At 34.2% G+C, this 17,583-nt stretch overlaps 1 protein-coding gene across 8 annotated transcripts in view; it reads right to left on the bottom strand.

The window, feature by feature from the left end:
- The window catches only part of NBEAL1 (neurobeachin like 1), a 199,956-nt gene that overhangs the window by 116,280 nt on the left and 66,093 nt on the right, over positions 1–17,583 (bottom strand). For all 8 annotated transcript variants that reach the window (XM_034654989.1, XM_019799567.2, XM_034654993.1 and 5 more), the window contains 10 exons: positions 17,082–17,165; positions 14,079–14,177; positions 13,411–13,991; positions 12,559–12,691; positions 11,818–11,937; positions 9,671–9,974; positions 7,387–7,472; positions 4,521–4,610; positions 938–1,106; positions 348–481 (listed from right to left, as the gene is read on the bottom strand). In XM_034654989.1, coding sequence (XP_034510880.1) covers positions 348–481; positions 938–1,106; positions 4,521–4,610; positions 7,387–7,472; positions 9,671–9,974; positions 11,818–11,937; positions 12,559–12,691; positions 13,411–13,991; positions 14,079–14,177; positions 17,082–17,165 — 1,800 coding nt within the window. The remainder of the gene's footprint in view (positions 1–347; positions 482–937; positions 1,107–4,520; positions 4,611–7,386; positions 7,473–9,670; positions 9,975–11,817; positions 11,938–12,558; positions 12,692–13,410; positions 13,992–14,078; positions 14,178–17,081; positions 17,166–17,583) is intronic.

The following is a 17,583-nucleotide window of genomic DNA, read 5'->3' as shown; positions in this document are numbered from 1 at the left end:
CAAAAATATAAACAACTTTAATTTTCCAATGTACACTAGAACATATATTCTTAATGTCATATTCCTAAAACAATCTTAAATTTATCAAATATCCCAAATACGAACACTAACAAAGTCCTATACATCAAAGATTATATACTGTTACATAAGATGAGTAATTCTTGTAAAAATGTGATTCAGAGTAGGTTTTAAAAAACCTGCTTGTGAAATAAGATTACATCCACTAATATAATTGAAGCCATAGTACTGTTATTTAAAAAAACATTTACTTAGTAAGAAGAAAAACCCTAAAGACCAACTGGTAATTACAATCATTAGCCACATCTACACATGTTAAACTAGCTCACCTTCTGAAGCAAGGCACCAAGAGTGGCAACTCCATGGGAGTGAATAAGATTGTCCTGGTTGATAGGATGTCTTTGAATAAAGTGTTTCACAATCAAGATAAATGTCGCAATTAAATTTCTTTCTAATCTTGACTCTGAGGAATTGTGAACATATCATTAATTATCATAATTACTCTAATCACTTTTACATCCCATTTTCTATGTTTTAATGCATATTGTAACAAACAAGAAATTTGGTTGAGCAATTTGCTTCCAAAGGTCAATTGCAGAATGAAAACATCAGAGAAAGCAGTGACTGCATATCATAACTCACATACACAAGCAAATATCTTCTCTACCATAAATTCAGCAATGCTGTCATATTTCCACTAATGGTACAAACTAAGAATAGTCAAGAGTGAAACCAACTTCTTAAATTTTTTGACTAAGCTATTACGAACTTTTTGAATTACATTAGTAAAATTAGGGACAGGCTGCTTTAGCTACAAATGGTTAAGTTTCTTCCTAATGGTGGCAAGACATTTTTATCTATTTTTCAATTAATTATCAAATTGCTCAATGACTATTTCGTGTTAATTTCATCTCAATACCTGATGCCTTTGTGGAGGTCAATACAACCCAATCTCCTTCTACAGGCGTTATCAATTCAGAAACTGCACTTTCATTCATTCCTTCAGAAATCTGTCCTTCACCAAAGTGGCTGATTTGTTCCAACAGAGGAAACAGTACGTTTAATCCACCTATGCAGTTTATGATGTCCTGAAAAAAGAAAATTACAGTTTTTAATCTTATAAAACAAAGACAATTTCATCATTTAATATTCACACAGCATGTACAAGGTTACAATTTGCTAAACTTTAAGGCAACATACAGGGCAGTCTGAGCTAAAGGAACCCTCATTTGGGCATATGCTTTTTTTTTTTTTTTTAAAGATTTTATTTATCTATTTGACAGAGAGAGAGAGAGAGAGAGACAGAGCACGCACAAGCAGGGGGTGCAGCACTCAGAGGGAGAAGCAGGCTCCCTGCTGAGCAGGGAGCCCAACACAGGGCTCATTCCCAGGACCCTGGGATCACGACCTGAGCCAAAGGCAGACGCTCAACTGACTGAGCCACCCAGGCACCCCTGGGCAGAGCTTTAAAGAGCAGCCACAGGGGTCACCATGATCAATATTCGAGACTATGCCAGACTATTTTTACCACACCTTTATTTTCCTAAAGTTACGATTCCAAAAACAGGCAATCCAAATTTGATGCCATAAGTAGACCTTATAATGTAACACTAATGATACAAGAGGAAACAACTGTCATAAGAGGCAATTAAGTATAATGAACAACAAAATAAATTAAGAAAAAAATACATTTAGTGGTAGAAATATGATTGACTCCTCTCCTTTTACTTAACAAAAAAAGGCGAAGTGGATGGCTTCAACCAAAGTTCAAAGTGACTGTTTTGCATACTTAACAAAATTCAGTCCATATTCTTTAACAAGTTACTAATGTCTCTGGACTCAGTTTTTTCATCTGTAAAATGAGGATAATAATAAGTCCCACTTTGTAAAGTTATTACCAGGAATAAGTAAGCTAATAAATGAGTGCTTAGTGTCTGACAAACTGGGTACTACCCAAGGTTAGCCATCATTTTTTATAGTTTTTTTCAATAATAATTTTTTATTATGTTATGTTCCAAGGTTAGCCATCATTAACTGCTAAAATGCTCTGTCATCTAGACTCAGTTTCATTCATTAAATAACCGTCTTCATACTTTTTGCCTATTTTTCATACTGATTTTTAAGATAATAGTAAGTAAATTAACTTTTTGGATGGCAAGTATTTTTTTCTCAGTTGTCATTTAACTATTTTTGTGTTTGATTTTGTTGCAGTATAAAAATACAATGAACGTAAGAGGCACTGAATTCCAGGAGACAAACTGAGGGTTGCTGGAGGGGAGGTTGGTGGGGGAAGGTATAACTGGGTGATGGGCATTAAGGAGGGCACTTGATGTAATGAACACTCAGTGTTATATGCAGCTGATGAATCACTAAATTCTACCTCTGAAACTAGCAAAAAACAAAACAAAACAAACAAAAAAAAACTTAAAAAAAAGTAAAATATAATTTTCTGAAGGAAAAAAAAATACAATGAACGTTTTTCTCATTAATTCTGTTCCTATTTGATTTCCCCATAGTTGTAACTCAAGGCACCAAAAACTACTTTGATTTTCAAGTATAATGCACAACACAATCAGCTTTCCATATATAAGTAATACATGTAACTAGCTTTATAAAGCCAATCTCATCACAGCAAAAGTTAACCTATGAATGGACAAATGTCATAAATCTATTTTTTTTAAAGATTTTATTTATTTATTTGACAGAGAGAGAGACAGCCAGCGAGAGAGGGAACGCAAGCAGGGGGAGTGGGAGAGGAAGAAGCAGGCTCATAGCGGAGGATCCTGATGTGGGGCTCGATCCCATAAGCCAGGATCACGCCCTGAGCCGAAGGCAGACGCTTAACCGCTGTGCCACCCAGGCGCCCCCTAAATCTTACTATTTTAATAGGTAAAATTAAGTGGTCTCATCTCAAAGTCAAAGAGAAAAATGCTTGATACCACATGAATAACATGAGACTAACATTAATTGATAGATTCATTTTTACAGTGGCAGAATTATCCTAATGATCTCTGGTTCCATTGAAACAATAAGCATATTTGATTGGTGTTAACTGACTACAAGATAAAAGGGATTTTGGGGACTCCTGGCTGGCTCAGTCTGTTGACCATCCAACTCTTGATTTCAGCTCACGTCATGATCTTGGGGTCCTGGGACTGAGCCCAGTGTCGGGTTCCCTGCTCGGCGGGGAGTTCCCTCTTCCTCTGCCTCTCCCCCTGCTTGTGTGTGCACACTCTCTCTCAAACTGAGGGCTTGGCGCCGTATTGCATGGTGCACTGGGTGTTATACGCAAGTAAAATCATGGAACTTTACATCAAAAACTAGGGATGTACTGTATGGTGACTAACATAATAAAAAAATATTATTATTAAAAAAAATAATAATAAAATTAAAAAAAAAAAGAGGGGTACCTGGGTGGCTCAGTTGGTTAAGCATCTGACTTCTGCTCTGGTCATGATCTCAGGTTCCTGGGATCCAGCCCCACACTGGGCTCCCTGCTCAGTGGGGAATTTGTTTGTCCCTCTCCCTCTGCCCCTCCCCTTGTTTGTGCTCTGTCTCCACTAAAATATATAAATAAAATCTTAAAAAAAAAAAAAGATAAAAGGGATTTTTTTGCTGATTTACCAGCAAGTTGCCTTACAACTATCTTTTATATTTTTAATTTTACTTAGGCTATAATTTCTATTTAAGATAACTTGCAAAGAAATACTATATTTTAGAAATAGGGTATCTCTGACTTGACTTTCATATTAATCTAAATAACCTTTATTAATTTAATAATTCAGTCAACAATGTTATTGTATATCTTTGTACGAGGCACTAGTGAAAAAAGCCTTGGTACCTCCTTTGGAAGTTCTTAAGGACTACTGGAAAATCAAAGCAAGCAAACTATCAAGGAAGTTACTATTCACAATAAGTGAAATGATAAAGTGTGACAGGTACTCACAACATGAGCAGTTAACTCAGTCTTGAAAAATAAGCAGAGGCCTCTTAGAACCAAAGACATTATGTCCAACTGACAGGTAAATATGAGGCACATCAAGAAGGCAGGCAAGATATGATAGCTAGAGGGGGATGTGGGGTGGAGGAAAAGTCACTCATCTTTAGCCTCACGGAGGAAAGATCTGTGTTTAAAGCTAATAGACAGGAGACTACAGACAGAAGTATGTGATACAGGAGAAAAAGGATAATCAACGAAGTCCTGAGAGGTTAGGAAGGGTTGAAATCTGCCACACAGTTTTAGGGATTAAATACCTTAAAAGTGGAGCAATGAACCAAGGTAGTATATTCTTCTTAAGAAAACTCATGACATAGTTTAAGGAGGTAACTAAGTTTCAAGCAAATTAATCACTCAACTACTTATCTGTTTATACTTCAAACTGTATATCTTGCCTGCAAACATTATCACTGGGACTTATTATTCACATCTGGTAGTGCTTAAAAGATAAACTCCTTAAAAGGATCAGTAAACTTACATAATATGTTGCTCATCATTAACTTACCTTAATGTCCCAGTTCACTACTTTGTTTCCTGTTAATCTTCCATGCAAACAATTAGTAGATAAATCAAGACAGATTGAATTCTTGCAGGCCTAAGAATAAAAGGAAAATATGGCAAACAGCTAAGCACAATGAGGACAAAACATAATTTTAATTACATATGAAACATTTCACCATAATTTAAAAGGATAAATATTATAGTCAATGATAAGATGCTTATAATATGAAGTTTATTATTCTTATTCTGATTGTCCCTTAAAAGAATCAGGGACTAGATTCTAAAGCACCCACTCATCAGAAGTAGGTCACTGTTGCTTGCCATCTGACAGATGAGCTAAAGCAACAACTTACTCACCAATCACCAAAGTTTAAATTTTTCTCTCTTTTAAGAACAAACTAATGGTTGCCATAGGGGAGGGGAGGAGGGGGTCATGGGCAAAATGCGTGAAGGGGAGTGGAACACATAGGCTTTCAGTTATGGAATGAAAAAGTCACAGGGATAAAAGGTAAAGAAAGCATAGGAGATATAGTCAGTGGTACTGTTAACAGTGATGTATGGTGAGAGATGACAGTTACACTTGTGAGCATAGCATAACATACAGACTTGCCAAATCACTATGTTGTATACCTGAAACTAATGTAACATTGTATGTCGACTATACTTTAATTTTTTAAAAAATTCTGTTAAGTTAAAAAAATTAAAAATAAAAGTTTTAAACCAAAATGTGCAAACAGATTTTTGGCTCTTTAAAAAATTCAATGTTTTATTCCCATCACTATTTCACTAGGCATAATTTCATTGATACATATAAAATATGTGATTAAAATGTGATATAGAAATCACAAAACAGAAAGATATATCAAAATTCAGTCACAGGCATAAGACACTATTTTCTTTCATGTTATTGACAATTCTGGTTATATTCACACTCAGAGTCTAGTCAATAATTCTAGAAATTGTCAAACTTATTTGTTAACTTCCATAAAGAATTATAAAGCATATAACTTCATGTTCAATCTGTGAATTTGCAAATAATGAAGCATCCTTGAATCCAATCACCATTCCAAAAAAACCGAAAAACAAAAAAATCCAAAAAAATCCTACAAAATTTAGCACAAATTAATTGCTTTCTTCTTAGGGCAACTGAGAAAAAAAAGCTTTAATAAAACAAATGTTAAGTTGTTTACATTTAACTCGATGTAAACTATATTAGTCTCAGAGACAGAAATGTCTTTCTCCCATTACTACTTTAGTTTGAGTATTGTGTATCTATGACCTGTCCTCATACAATAAACCTCCTAATGGCATGACTGCCTCCCATCTCCTATCCCTCCAATCCAACTCTGACACTGCAACTTGAGACCTTTTTCTAAAATGCTAACCTGATATTTTGTTCTTCTCCTCAAAATCTTACCCACGGCCTACTTAGCCTGGCATAGGAGGTTTGCTATCATCTGGCCTGCACGTGCCCTCTAATTTAATTTCCTGCCATCTTCTCTTCCTGCTTGCTTAGTGCCCTAAACCCAAATATACGTAGATCCCAGTTTTACAGTATGTGCCTTTGTAGGTGCTGCTTGCTACGCATGGCACATCCCTCCTCAACTCTGCCTTTTAAAACAGAAATCAATCTTTTCTATGATCTTCTAGCCTCCTGAAAGAACCAACCACTCTCCTTTGTTGTTCACTGTATTCTGTACGTAATTCCAACACAGAAATATTGTATAGTGGTTAAGGATATGCATTAAATAGGCTGAGTTCTAACTCCAGCACTACCATTCACTAGAATTATGAGGCTAGGCAAGTTACTTATCTTTACTGAGCACCAGAAAACTAGAACTTATAAAAGACATAGGTAATACCATATACCCCATAGAGTTTTTGTGAAGGGTAAGTGAAACAATTCATGTAAAACATTTAGCATAGTGCTTAATATAGTGTAAATAATAAATGGTAGCTAAAAAGAAAAATGCTCATAAAATTATATTGCACTTATTTTTTTTACATATTTGCTTCACTTTATTTAGGCTATAAGCTTCTTAAAGTCAGACACTTTATTCATCTTTATATCCTCAAAGTTCAGCACAATTCTTGGCTCGGAGAAGATACTCAAAAAATTATCAACAATGGATGGTTTAACACCTCCTACAAATGAGTAAAAAAATGAAAAACTGTTGACTGTCAAAAAATCCTCTAGAGCAGCTTTTCCCAGACTAGCACTTGTTAGTAAGTGAGATTAAAAAACAGAATGTTCTATGCTCAAATAACTGGTGAAAAAGTAGGATGAAACAAAAGTAAAAATGAAGACAACTAATATTGTTTATGTCACTTTTCCTTCTCTTCCTCCCAGTTCTACATTTGATCTTTCCCTCAGGCCTTACTGACCTTAATTACTTTCGCTAGGTAGATCTTTGAAGGAAAAAGGACAACACATGCTATGCATGTAAGTAGTTTCTTTTTTCTCCTTCTGAAATAAACTTTTCATTTTTTTGGTTTGTTTTCTTGCATTACATTTAAAAAAATAAACAAAAAAAAATGTTGAGCATAATTCTGTTTAATCTCTCCTTCTCAAAAAGTAGGTAAATATAAGTTTAAACATTTTTATTTACTGACGTCAAACCATTAGTGCAAATTCCCACCACAACATTTCCCACTCATATTACTGGGATGACATAATGATTAACATCTGAATCCTAGTCGAGAATTGCACTTTTTTATTGTTTCTCCCCTTCTTTTGAAAATTAATAATTTTTTATGGAAATTCAAGACTGTTCTTCTCAGTTATCCGCTGAAATGACAAAAGGAACAAAAAAGGAATTTTTCTTCATAGCACAATTACAACTAGATACACTGCATGCATTTACTCTCACCTTTGCAGTGTAGTGAAGAAGGATGTTACCAGGCAGGTCAGCCATATCAGACTCCTGAAATTTCCAAGGGCTTAAACAGTTTGGACCTGAAAATTATTAATACACACATAGACAAACATCACTGAATATATAGGGCCTCCTTGGTTCTGTGTAATTAGAATAAAATTTAAAATTAAGTTGCTTCAAGCTGCTCAACACAGTTAAAACACACTAGCCAAAATGAACTTTATTTTTACATCACCTCCAGTTCATCTAAAATCTAGAGAAGTTGGGGGGTGGTTTGATCTCCACTACAGAAAGGAAATTTTATATGCTATAAAAAAACTAATATCAAATATAACAAAATTTACCTATTTATTTACCTAATGTAATTTAAATTTCTAAGACAAAATAGCAAAACAATCAACCAAAAATGTGAATAGGTACCATAAAAATTGAACAGTAAATAGGACTTACCAAAAAATCAAAGAAATACAAATTACAACATGGTTCCATCTTAAATTAAAAAATGGAGGAAACAGTACTGACCATTCCATCTTAATGAGCCTGTGGTGAAACCAGTATACTTACATTTTACTAGTATGCACTGTGAATTGGTATACACCTTTTAGAAATGGATTAGGCAACATGTATTGAGAACCAAAAAAAACCCAATTCAAACACTTTGAATATTTATTCTGGGAATTTATCATAAGTAAACCCATCCAAATAAGGAAAAACACTAAAAGTATAATAGTTCATCTTATCCAATATTTGAAGTTTATATCGAATTAAAAATTATAAACAACCTAAGTAAATCATGCAATATGGAGTCAATTAAATATTATCCAGCCATTCAAAACAATCATTATGAAGATTATACAACAAATAATTATTTATAAGAGAATTTTAAGTTGAAAAAATTATGAAAATAAAATCCAAACTATATAAGCTGTAATGACTACACTAAATGACTTATTATTAACTTGGAATTTATTTAGATTATAGATCACTTTCAAATACCTTGGTGAGTTTTAAGGTAATGATAAGATTCTAATATAAACTTTCAAAGTCTGGGCAGTCCCACTCATCTCAAAACTCCTACAAAACCTAAAAAAGACATTTTTACATATAATAGGTCTTCTGCAGTTAATATATATGAATACTTAGAGGTTTACCTCCTGAACATCCTACTAGAATTACAGATATAATTTTGAAAATAGTTATGATCCAATAATAACAATCAGTGTGTATCTTCAAAACCACAGCCAAGAGAAAAGGAAAAAGCCAAAACAAAAATAGCTCGTAATCTTATCCAAGGTCTCCTAATTCTTCTGTCCTCATTTCTTCAGGTATATTAATATATAAGCTATAAAAATGACAAGTTTTAGAAAAAGACTCACATGATTCTAGAATCAGTCATATGATTTCTTATAAACACAGGCTTATGTTTTGTTTCACCAATTTATTAAAATCTGTCAAAAGTACTGGCAATATTATATACTGAATTATGTTCCCCCCAAACTCATATGTTGAAGCTCTAACCCCCTGAATGACTAATTCTGGAGATAAGGTCTTTAAGAAAGTAACTAAGGTTAAATGACGTAATAAGGGTCCCTTATTAGAAGAGGAAGAGACATCTTTCTCTTTGCACATACACCAAGGGAAGATGGATGCTTTGTGGGGACACAGTGAGAAGGTAGCCATCTACAAGCCAGGAAAAGTCCTCAACAGAAACCAAGCCTGATGGAATTATAGCATCTTGGAATTATAACATCCAGAATTGTGAGGATATAGTGTATAAGCCACCCAAGTCTGTGGTATTGTTACAGCCGTCCTAATAGATGAACACAGACATTATTATGGATGATATTTGAAAAATCTCCTAAAGGTTTGCTTTATTTATGCCTACCAAAAAAATCTGGTGTACTTATAATTAACTATACTATATTATACCCCAAAAAGTTATTAAGAGAGTAGATCTTAAATGTTATCACCACACATGTAAAACACTGTAATTATGTGAGGGATGGAGGTCCTAACTAACCTTATTGTGGTAATCATTTTGCAATATACATGTGTATCAAATCATTACATTGTACTTCTTAAACTTACCTATGTTTTATGTCAATAATATCCCAGTCAAGTTAGAGGTGGGGGGGCATGGGATATAGTGGGCTTTTTTTTCCCTTGCAGCTTCCATTACAAATACAAATATACTCTTCAGATCAAATATATTCTTCAAAATATATGTAGGCAACAAAAAAACTATTTAAGTTTAAATAGTATGACTGTACATGCTCACCTGCTAAATATAATGCCTTCACCTGAGGAGGCTGTAGTGCTTCAAAGAAGATGATAACAGACCCTAGCTGACCCTCGAGAGATGTGGGGCATCCCCATTCACTATCTTGGGTTCCAGCTGATATCAATTTGGTAATCAATTTTGACTTTTCAAGTGTTCCTCCCCAGGAGGCTGATGACAGAATTCCACCAAATGATGTCCGATGAGGGGTAATGGGGGAAGAAAAAGGTGGATCTGGGATTTGGGAAGGTGGAGGAGTGGTGGTTCTTTGCCCAGCTGAACCAATGCAGCAGGAAATAAAAGGCTAAAAATTAAGAAACAAATTACACAATTTTAATTACATTTCTATCTTGATATTGAAAATAAAACAGTACATAAAATTAAGAAAACAAATAGATGGAAAATAAAACTGAAGTTTTAATTTTATTGGATCATAATGTGTGCATGCCTGTGCACACATAAGAAGTCATTAAAGATGTTACTTTTGGCCTATGGGATTTAGATGCATTACTTTTATAATTCACATTTTAATGAGTATTTTCACAAACTTTAACAATTTCACTATATTCTAAAATAGAGGAAATTACTACTTTTCTCCCTTCAAAGTTTATAAACAGAACTACACACTAGATAATAATACTAATTACAGGTTATCCTGTAATGAGCATCAGGATGAACATCAACAAGAAATTAGTGGAATTCTAGAAGGACCTGGGAAATAATGTATTTCATTATCTTCAAAAAAGGCTCTTTCAAAATCATCTAAGAATTCTCCAAGAACTTTTACACTAATGTTCTTTAAGAATCATCTCAGTAAATAAATTTTGTCTTATATTTAACTACAATATAATATTTAAAGGCTTAAAGTTTCTTCATTATTATTTCAAATTCAGTGGGATGGAAAAAAGTCCATCGTAATAGTCGCTAAGTATTCTGGGTACTTGGTGGGCTTGCTTGCTTGCTTCATTCATTCATTTATTTATAGATTTTATTTTTAAGGAATCTCTACACCCAACGTGGGACTCGAACTCTCAACGCCAAGATCAAGAGTCCCATGCTCTTCCGACTGAGTCAGCTAGGCGCCCCTTGGAGGGCTTTATTAAATGATCCTTTGCTCTGCTCTATTCAATTTCTTTGGCTTTCCTATTTTAAGTCTTTTTTCCCTGAGCTTTTAACTACATTTGTTTCTTCCTTAAGTTGTTTTTATTACACGTTGTCTGACTTCATCTAGTAATGATGGGCTAATAGTATTAAATATTAACTTACTATATCTTAGAATATAGAAAATACTTTAAAATTTACGGGCACATAATTAAAATAAATAGAATCTTCCACATTAAACTGAAAATTTTCAAGAGTTCTCAATCAATGGATCCCATAAAGAGTAGGTTAGATGCGGAGAAAGGCGAACCCTCTTACACTGCTGGTGGGAAAGCAAGCTGGTGCAGCCACTCTGGAAAATAGTACGGAGGTTCCTCAAAAAGTTGAAAATAGAGCCACCCTACAACCCAGCAATTGCACTACTGGGTATTTACCCCAAAGATACAAATGTAGTGATCCCAAGGGGCACCTGCACCCCCATGTTTATAGCAGCAATGTCCACAATAGACAAACTATGGAAAGAGCCCAGATGTCCATCGATGGATGAATGGCTAAGGAAGATGTGGTATATACACACACACACACACACATAGCCACCGTGGAATACTACTGGAATACTACTCAGCCATCAAAAAAATGAAGTATTGCCATTCCCAATGACATGGATGGAACTAGAGGGTATTATGCTAAGTGAAATAAGTCAATCAGAGAAAGACAATTAACATACGATCTCACTCATATGTGGAATTTAAGAAACAAAACAGAGGATCATAGAGGAAGAGAGGAAAAAATAAAACAAGAAATCAGAGAGGGAGACAAACCATAAGAGGCTCTTAATCATAGGAAACAAACTGAGGGTAGCTGGAGGGTGGGAGGGTGGGGGGATGGGGTAACAGGGTGATGGACAATAAGGAGGGCATGTGATGTAAGGACCACTGTGTATAAGACTGATGAGTCACTGAACTCTACCTCTGAAACCAATAATACATTTTATGTTAATTAACTGAATTTAAGTTAAAAAAAAAGAGTAGGTTAGATGTGCTTACTTCATTCATGGCAGGAAATCGGAGAGGGGCAGAGACCTTCTGCTGTCCGTTGTCATAGATATAGACAAGGCTCTGACCAAAGGGTCTTTTTCCAGGCATGTGAACAATGGTTATGTTGTGCTAATAAAGTAAGACATACATTTAAAGACTAAAATTACATTAAATCTTTGGAATGACAAATGTTTTCAGAGTATTACTTTATGACTAGTTTATGTGAACAGAACACTGCGTTTAAGCATAATTAAATGCTGGTTAGAATTCTGTTCTTAAAGTGAATGACAATTTTTCCTGTAGTACTAAAAAGACATTTACATTTGTTCTAGAAAATTTTTACACAATTGTAACAGAGTATCTTTTCGGCATTTTCCAAGTCTGAGTATTTTTTACAATCAGTTTTTCTTATAAGAAGCAATTTATACTTTAAGAAAAGCAACAGAAATGCACTGTTTTTAACAATTTATGTTTTCATTCTAAATTCAATTTCAAAATCAAATCTGATTCTAGAAAACTTGAAAGAAATGGCAACATTTTCTTTTAACTTTCCGAGAGAAGACTGCTGCTGAATTGATAATGATGATGATAATGATATTAACTTCCTTATAGATAAACTTCAACACACATAGAATTTTAAAGTGAAAATTAATTGACTCTCAGAAAGGAGACAACTCCTCATGTACATGCACCAAATGCGATTTTAAAGCAAAGAACCAGAAAGTTAAATGTGATGTCCTAAAACCTTACCCAGAGGGAATCACAGAAACTGTGGTCAGGAAGCATAACTGTAGCATATTCTCTTTTTGTGCACACTGCCACAACCAACATACCTGAATGGGTAATAAAAGCTTCAAAACCCATGCCGCTTCCTGTAAAGAAGCTAACAAAAATATATATTATCAGAACTTTTGAAATCAGTTGTTCAGCTTTATCATCACTGAAACACACAAAACCATGTCATCATGAATATCTTTATCAGTAATGCTGTGGCTTACATTCTATTGCCACGTATCAGTCCAATCTTGCTTCAAAGAAAATTCTTAAATCTTTTTTGAGCTTAATGGTTTAGTAAATTATAAAAGGTAACCATGAGTGGGATTCCATTATCAAACAACAGTAAAACGATAAATTTTCAAATATTCAAAATTCTTTCAAATAGGATTCAGAAAGCAGAAATAAAAGTTTTAAAAATCATGAGGCATATTAAAAATTATTAGTTACTTTTAGTAACTAAGTTTGGATGTACATACACAAAGCTTTTCTGATCCATCATATAAATATATAGCATTTTCAGTGGAACACAAAGATCACCATTCATTTTAAAATTTATTCCTTTTTCCCTATTTTTATAATACTTTTAAGAATGAACTTTGTTTTCAAACTAGCCTAAGAACCAGCAAAATATTTGAGATATGTAATCAATATCATGAAAGCAATAAAACACTTATAATTAAACTGTGTACACCCTAAGGATAAAGAGGTTTTAGATAAACTGTTCTGCATTTAAAAATTAGATCCTTGAAAAGCTTTTTCCTATTTGGGAATTACAGCATATATTGTTATGACAGTTCATTTATATTCCATAACTTGTACCAGTACCTGTACAATTGTTTTCTTTTTCCTCCTTTGTTAGTACTGCCAAGAGTCCACTGATCCTGATCTAAGCAAAACCAAGCATTGAAAGAAAAGGCAGACCCTGGCCATTTCTGTATGGAAGGCACAGAAATTCCTGCCATACTATGTGACAAGTTAAAATACTGCAGGGCACTCTCTAGACTTTGTTTTCGGGCCATTGTCAGAATTGCTCGAGTCACAGGAGTGGTATAAGGGTGAATATACTCAGACTCATCCACTCTCAGCAATCTTAGTAGTCGACGTATTTCTTCTGAGCTCACTGACTGACTCCCCAAGGAACCATGAAGTGCAATCAAGTTCTCAGCACAAGTTCGATGGAGGGAAGAATGGGAATCAAGGGTTTCGATGATGTGAATTCCCATGTTTGCATTGACACAAGTAGTTCGACTCTGCCTATTAATACAACAAATTCTTTTCAGCCAATCAGAGATGAAGATTTGCAGATCCTGGGATTCTAGCTCTGGAAGCCACTGGATAAGAAGCAAGAGAGGGTGGACATTACTAATGCCCAAAATGCCAACTGAAGTATGGTCACCCTCTACAGCCTATAAAGCAACATAAAAGACAAAAGATTAGTAACCACCTTGGATATGAAGATAATGGAACTTGTCTAATAAAGCTAAAAAACTCACCATATTCATAAGTTCTTTAAGTAGTTCCAGTGGTGGCTGACCCAGGGATTTTAAAACCTCAAACATATGTGTATAACCAATTCTTTCTTTAAATACTTCCTAGAGGAAGGGAAATAAATACATCAAAGCACATTTTCAAAGACTGAATTTGTTGGAATTATTTAAAATGCTGAGTAATACCCATTTAAGTTAATTAACTTAATACTGAAAAGAATGAGTTCAATATTTGCTTCTTAGATCACTTCTTCATCTTAAAGTAGATTCCATATACCTTCTGAACTATGATGTGGCCATAATCTACCAAAATGTAAAATAAATGAAATAATAATTGTATATTATAAAATTATTATATTAATTTCAGATTAGGGTACAATCACTTTCTTCACTTGATTTGTAATTATATAGTATTACATGAAGTCAAAACAAAAATGAAGAAAAAATTAGACTCTGGGGTAACAGGAGTCAGACAGCAGTCTTAGAAGACTAAAGAGTTGTGGCAATTTTGAGTGGTGACCAGAAAAAAACTGGGTAGTTTTCTCTCTGCTTTTTGTATCTAAATGGACTGAATTATCTGGAACATCAAGTTCACTTTAGTAAGGCCTAAGTCATATGTATTTTTGAACTTGTGGGCACACAAAACCATAAAGTAAAATAAAAAGACAGCAAAAAAAATCTAGTAATACTGAATTGGTCCAGTAAATCAAGCATAAATGTATACACTTACCATAAATTCAAAAGATTAAAACAAAATTAGTAACTGGTTATCTCTCGGGAGGGGAGCTAGTTGTCTGTGAGCCAAGGGTAGTAAGAAAATATTTTTTCAAAAGGTATTTTTTAATATTAATTCAAAGGCATATAGCATCCCTATGTTTATAGCAGTATTAGCTACAATGGCCAAATTATGGAAACAGCCCAAGTGTCCATCAACTAATGAATGGATAAAGATGTAGTGTGTGAGAGAGAGAGAGAGTGTGTGTGTGTATAGATAGACAGATATAGGGAGATAGATATATAAATATATATGTGATGAATATTACTCAGCCATAAAAAAGAACAATATCTTGTCATTTGCAATGACATAGATGGATCTAGACAGTATTAGGCTAAGAGAAATAGAGAAAGACAAATAACATATGATTTCACTCATATGTGGCATTTAAGAAACAAAACAGGCCAAGGGCAAAAAAAGAAAAAAAAAAAAAGGAGAGAGAGAAGAGAAATAGTCTTAACTATACAGAAAAAATTAATGGTTACCAGAGGGAAGGTGGGTGGGTAGGTAGGTTAAATAGGTGATGGGGACCAAGAAGTGTACTTGTTGTGATGAGCACTGAGTATTGTATGGAATTGTTTAGTTACTATATTGTACACCTGAAACTAATATTACGCTGTATGCTAACTAACTGGAATTTAAATAAAAACTTAAAAAAAAGAATGTGAATCATTTTTTTAAACGGGCTTTTTTAAAAAAAGATTTTATTTATTTATTTATTTATTTATTTATTGAGAGAGAGAGAGAAAGACAGAGAGAGAGCATGGATGGGGAGAGAAGCAGAGGGAGAGGGAGAGAGAGAATCTCAAGCCAACTCTGTGATGAGCATGCAGCCAGACGCGGGGGTCAGTCTCACAACCCTGAAATCAAGGCTTGAGCTAAGGTCAAGAGTCTGATGCTTAACTGACTGAGCCACCAGGTGTCCCCAAAAAGGGTATTTTTAAAATAACCTTTTGAACTTTAAACCATGGAAAGCATTACATAGTAAAAAATTACATTTTAATAAGACTTGAACATCATTGCAGGTCTGAATATCATAATACAGTAGAGCCAATCCATTATACTCATAAACCAATTACTGAGAACTTAAAATGATTTTTTTTCTTACAGCAACTATTATAAATGGGATTTGATTCCTAAGCCAGCCTGTAAAAGTTGTAAAAGCCTATCTGGTAGGCATTTAACCATGAGTTATATATAGCAACATTTATAGAGCAATCGCTACTCTCCTAACAAATACCAATGAAAAGTAAGGAATTCTACTGAAGGCATGGCTTAGGGAACAAGGAATAATTCATTCGTGTCTACCATCAGAAAGGCAAAGCACGAAATATATTAGAGGTGGTAGATAGAAGGTAAAATGGCAATAGTAATAATAATGATGATGATGATGATAGACATTGATATTTATTAAGCATTTACCATGTGCCTGGCACTATGCTTACCACTTTACACAGATGATCTCACTAATCCTTAAAACTATTCAATGAGGAAACTGTTAGCACAAAATCAGCATAAGTGAACAGCAGGACAAAGTCAGTGGTAGTGAATGAGATGGAAAGAAAATCCTGAGAGTAACAAAAAAGCAGAATGTCCGTGGCCATCTGGAAAACAAGTCCCAAACCGATAAGGCTATTCACATGTGGAAAATGTTCACAATCTACGCAGTCATAAACTGAGAAAATAGTGAAAGAGTGATTATTTTACTAATGAAGAAAACCTATGATATAAAATATAATTCTTTAAACACACTAACCATAGCATCACATAAAACGATCACTTCAACACCAGTGCTCCCTTTGTTGACTGACACTGTAAATCTCTACTAAATTACAGTTCTATCATATAATCCCAAAGTAGTGCCATAGGTGTTTGTTCTTAAAATTATCAGCAAAATGATTTTTTTTTAAAGATTTTATTTATTTATTTGACAGAGAAAGAACATAGGCAGGGGGAGTGGGAGAGGAAGAAGCAGGCTCCCAGTGGAGAAGCCTGACATGGGGCTCGATCCCAGAACTTCAGGATCACGCCCTGAGCCAAAGGCAGACACTTAACAACTGAGCCACCCAGGCGCCCCAGCAAAATGATTCTTATACTGAGATAGTCTGTGAACTATTTCACTTTAGGTGTGAAGTCATAGGTATTATATACATACTTGCATACATTACTTCGGGAATTATACAGTGAAAATTAGTTTATCTAAACATTTCAGAGCTTGAGGATGTATGTTTTACCTTAGCAGCTGGAGATTTGTTCATTACTGCTGTCAAAGCCTGAATGGTTGATATAGCCAAACAATCCAGCTGTCCCTGAAACACCTACCGGAGAGAGAGAAGAAGAAAAAAAAAAAAAAAAAAAAGTAATAAATTAACAATGTGCTCAAGATTTGTATTAGTCAGGAAACCTTTGTTCTGAAAACCTGAAAAAATAAATACTTAACATGCAATACGTTCCTCTTCCAATAAAACAGATTTCTGAAACACTATACCTGCAAGAAAAGTTACCTACTTGATAGAAATAAGCCATGTGTCAAGAAGGATAACGTTAACATTCACTCATTTGAAATGTTTTGGAAAAAAAACAAAAAACAAAAACAAAAAAGAACACCAAGCTTAATACATGCTTTTAAAAATAATGGACAATCTCCAGAGGAAGGGAGGGAAGGCTTTCATTGGAAATTCTATCACATTTTAACTTCCCTTCAGAAATACACTGAATTTCCTAGGTTGAAATTTC

The sequence above is a fragment of the Ailuropoda melanoleuca genome, chromosome 2 (assembly GCF_002007445.2).
Source record: "Ailuropoda melanoleuca isolate Jingjing chromosome 2, ASM200744v2, whole genome shotgun sequence".
Lineage (NCBI taxonomy): Eukaryota > Metazoa > Chordata > Mammalia > Carnivora > Ursidae > Ailuropoda > Ailuropoda melanoleuca.
Note: the sequence above shows the minus strand (reverse complement) of the source record. Positions and strands in the feature narration are given on the sequence as shown.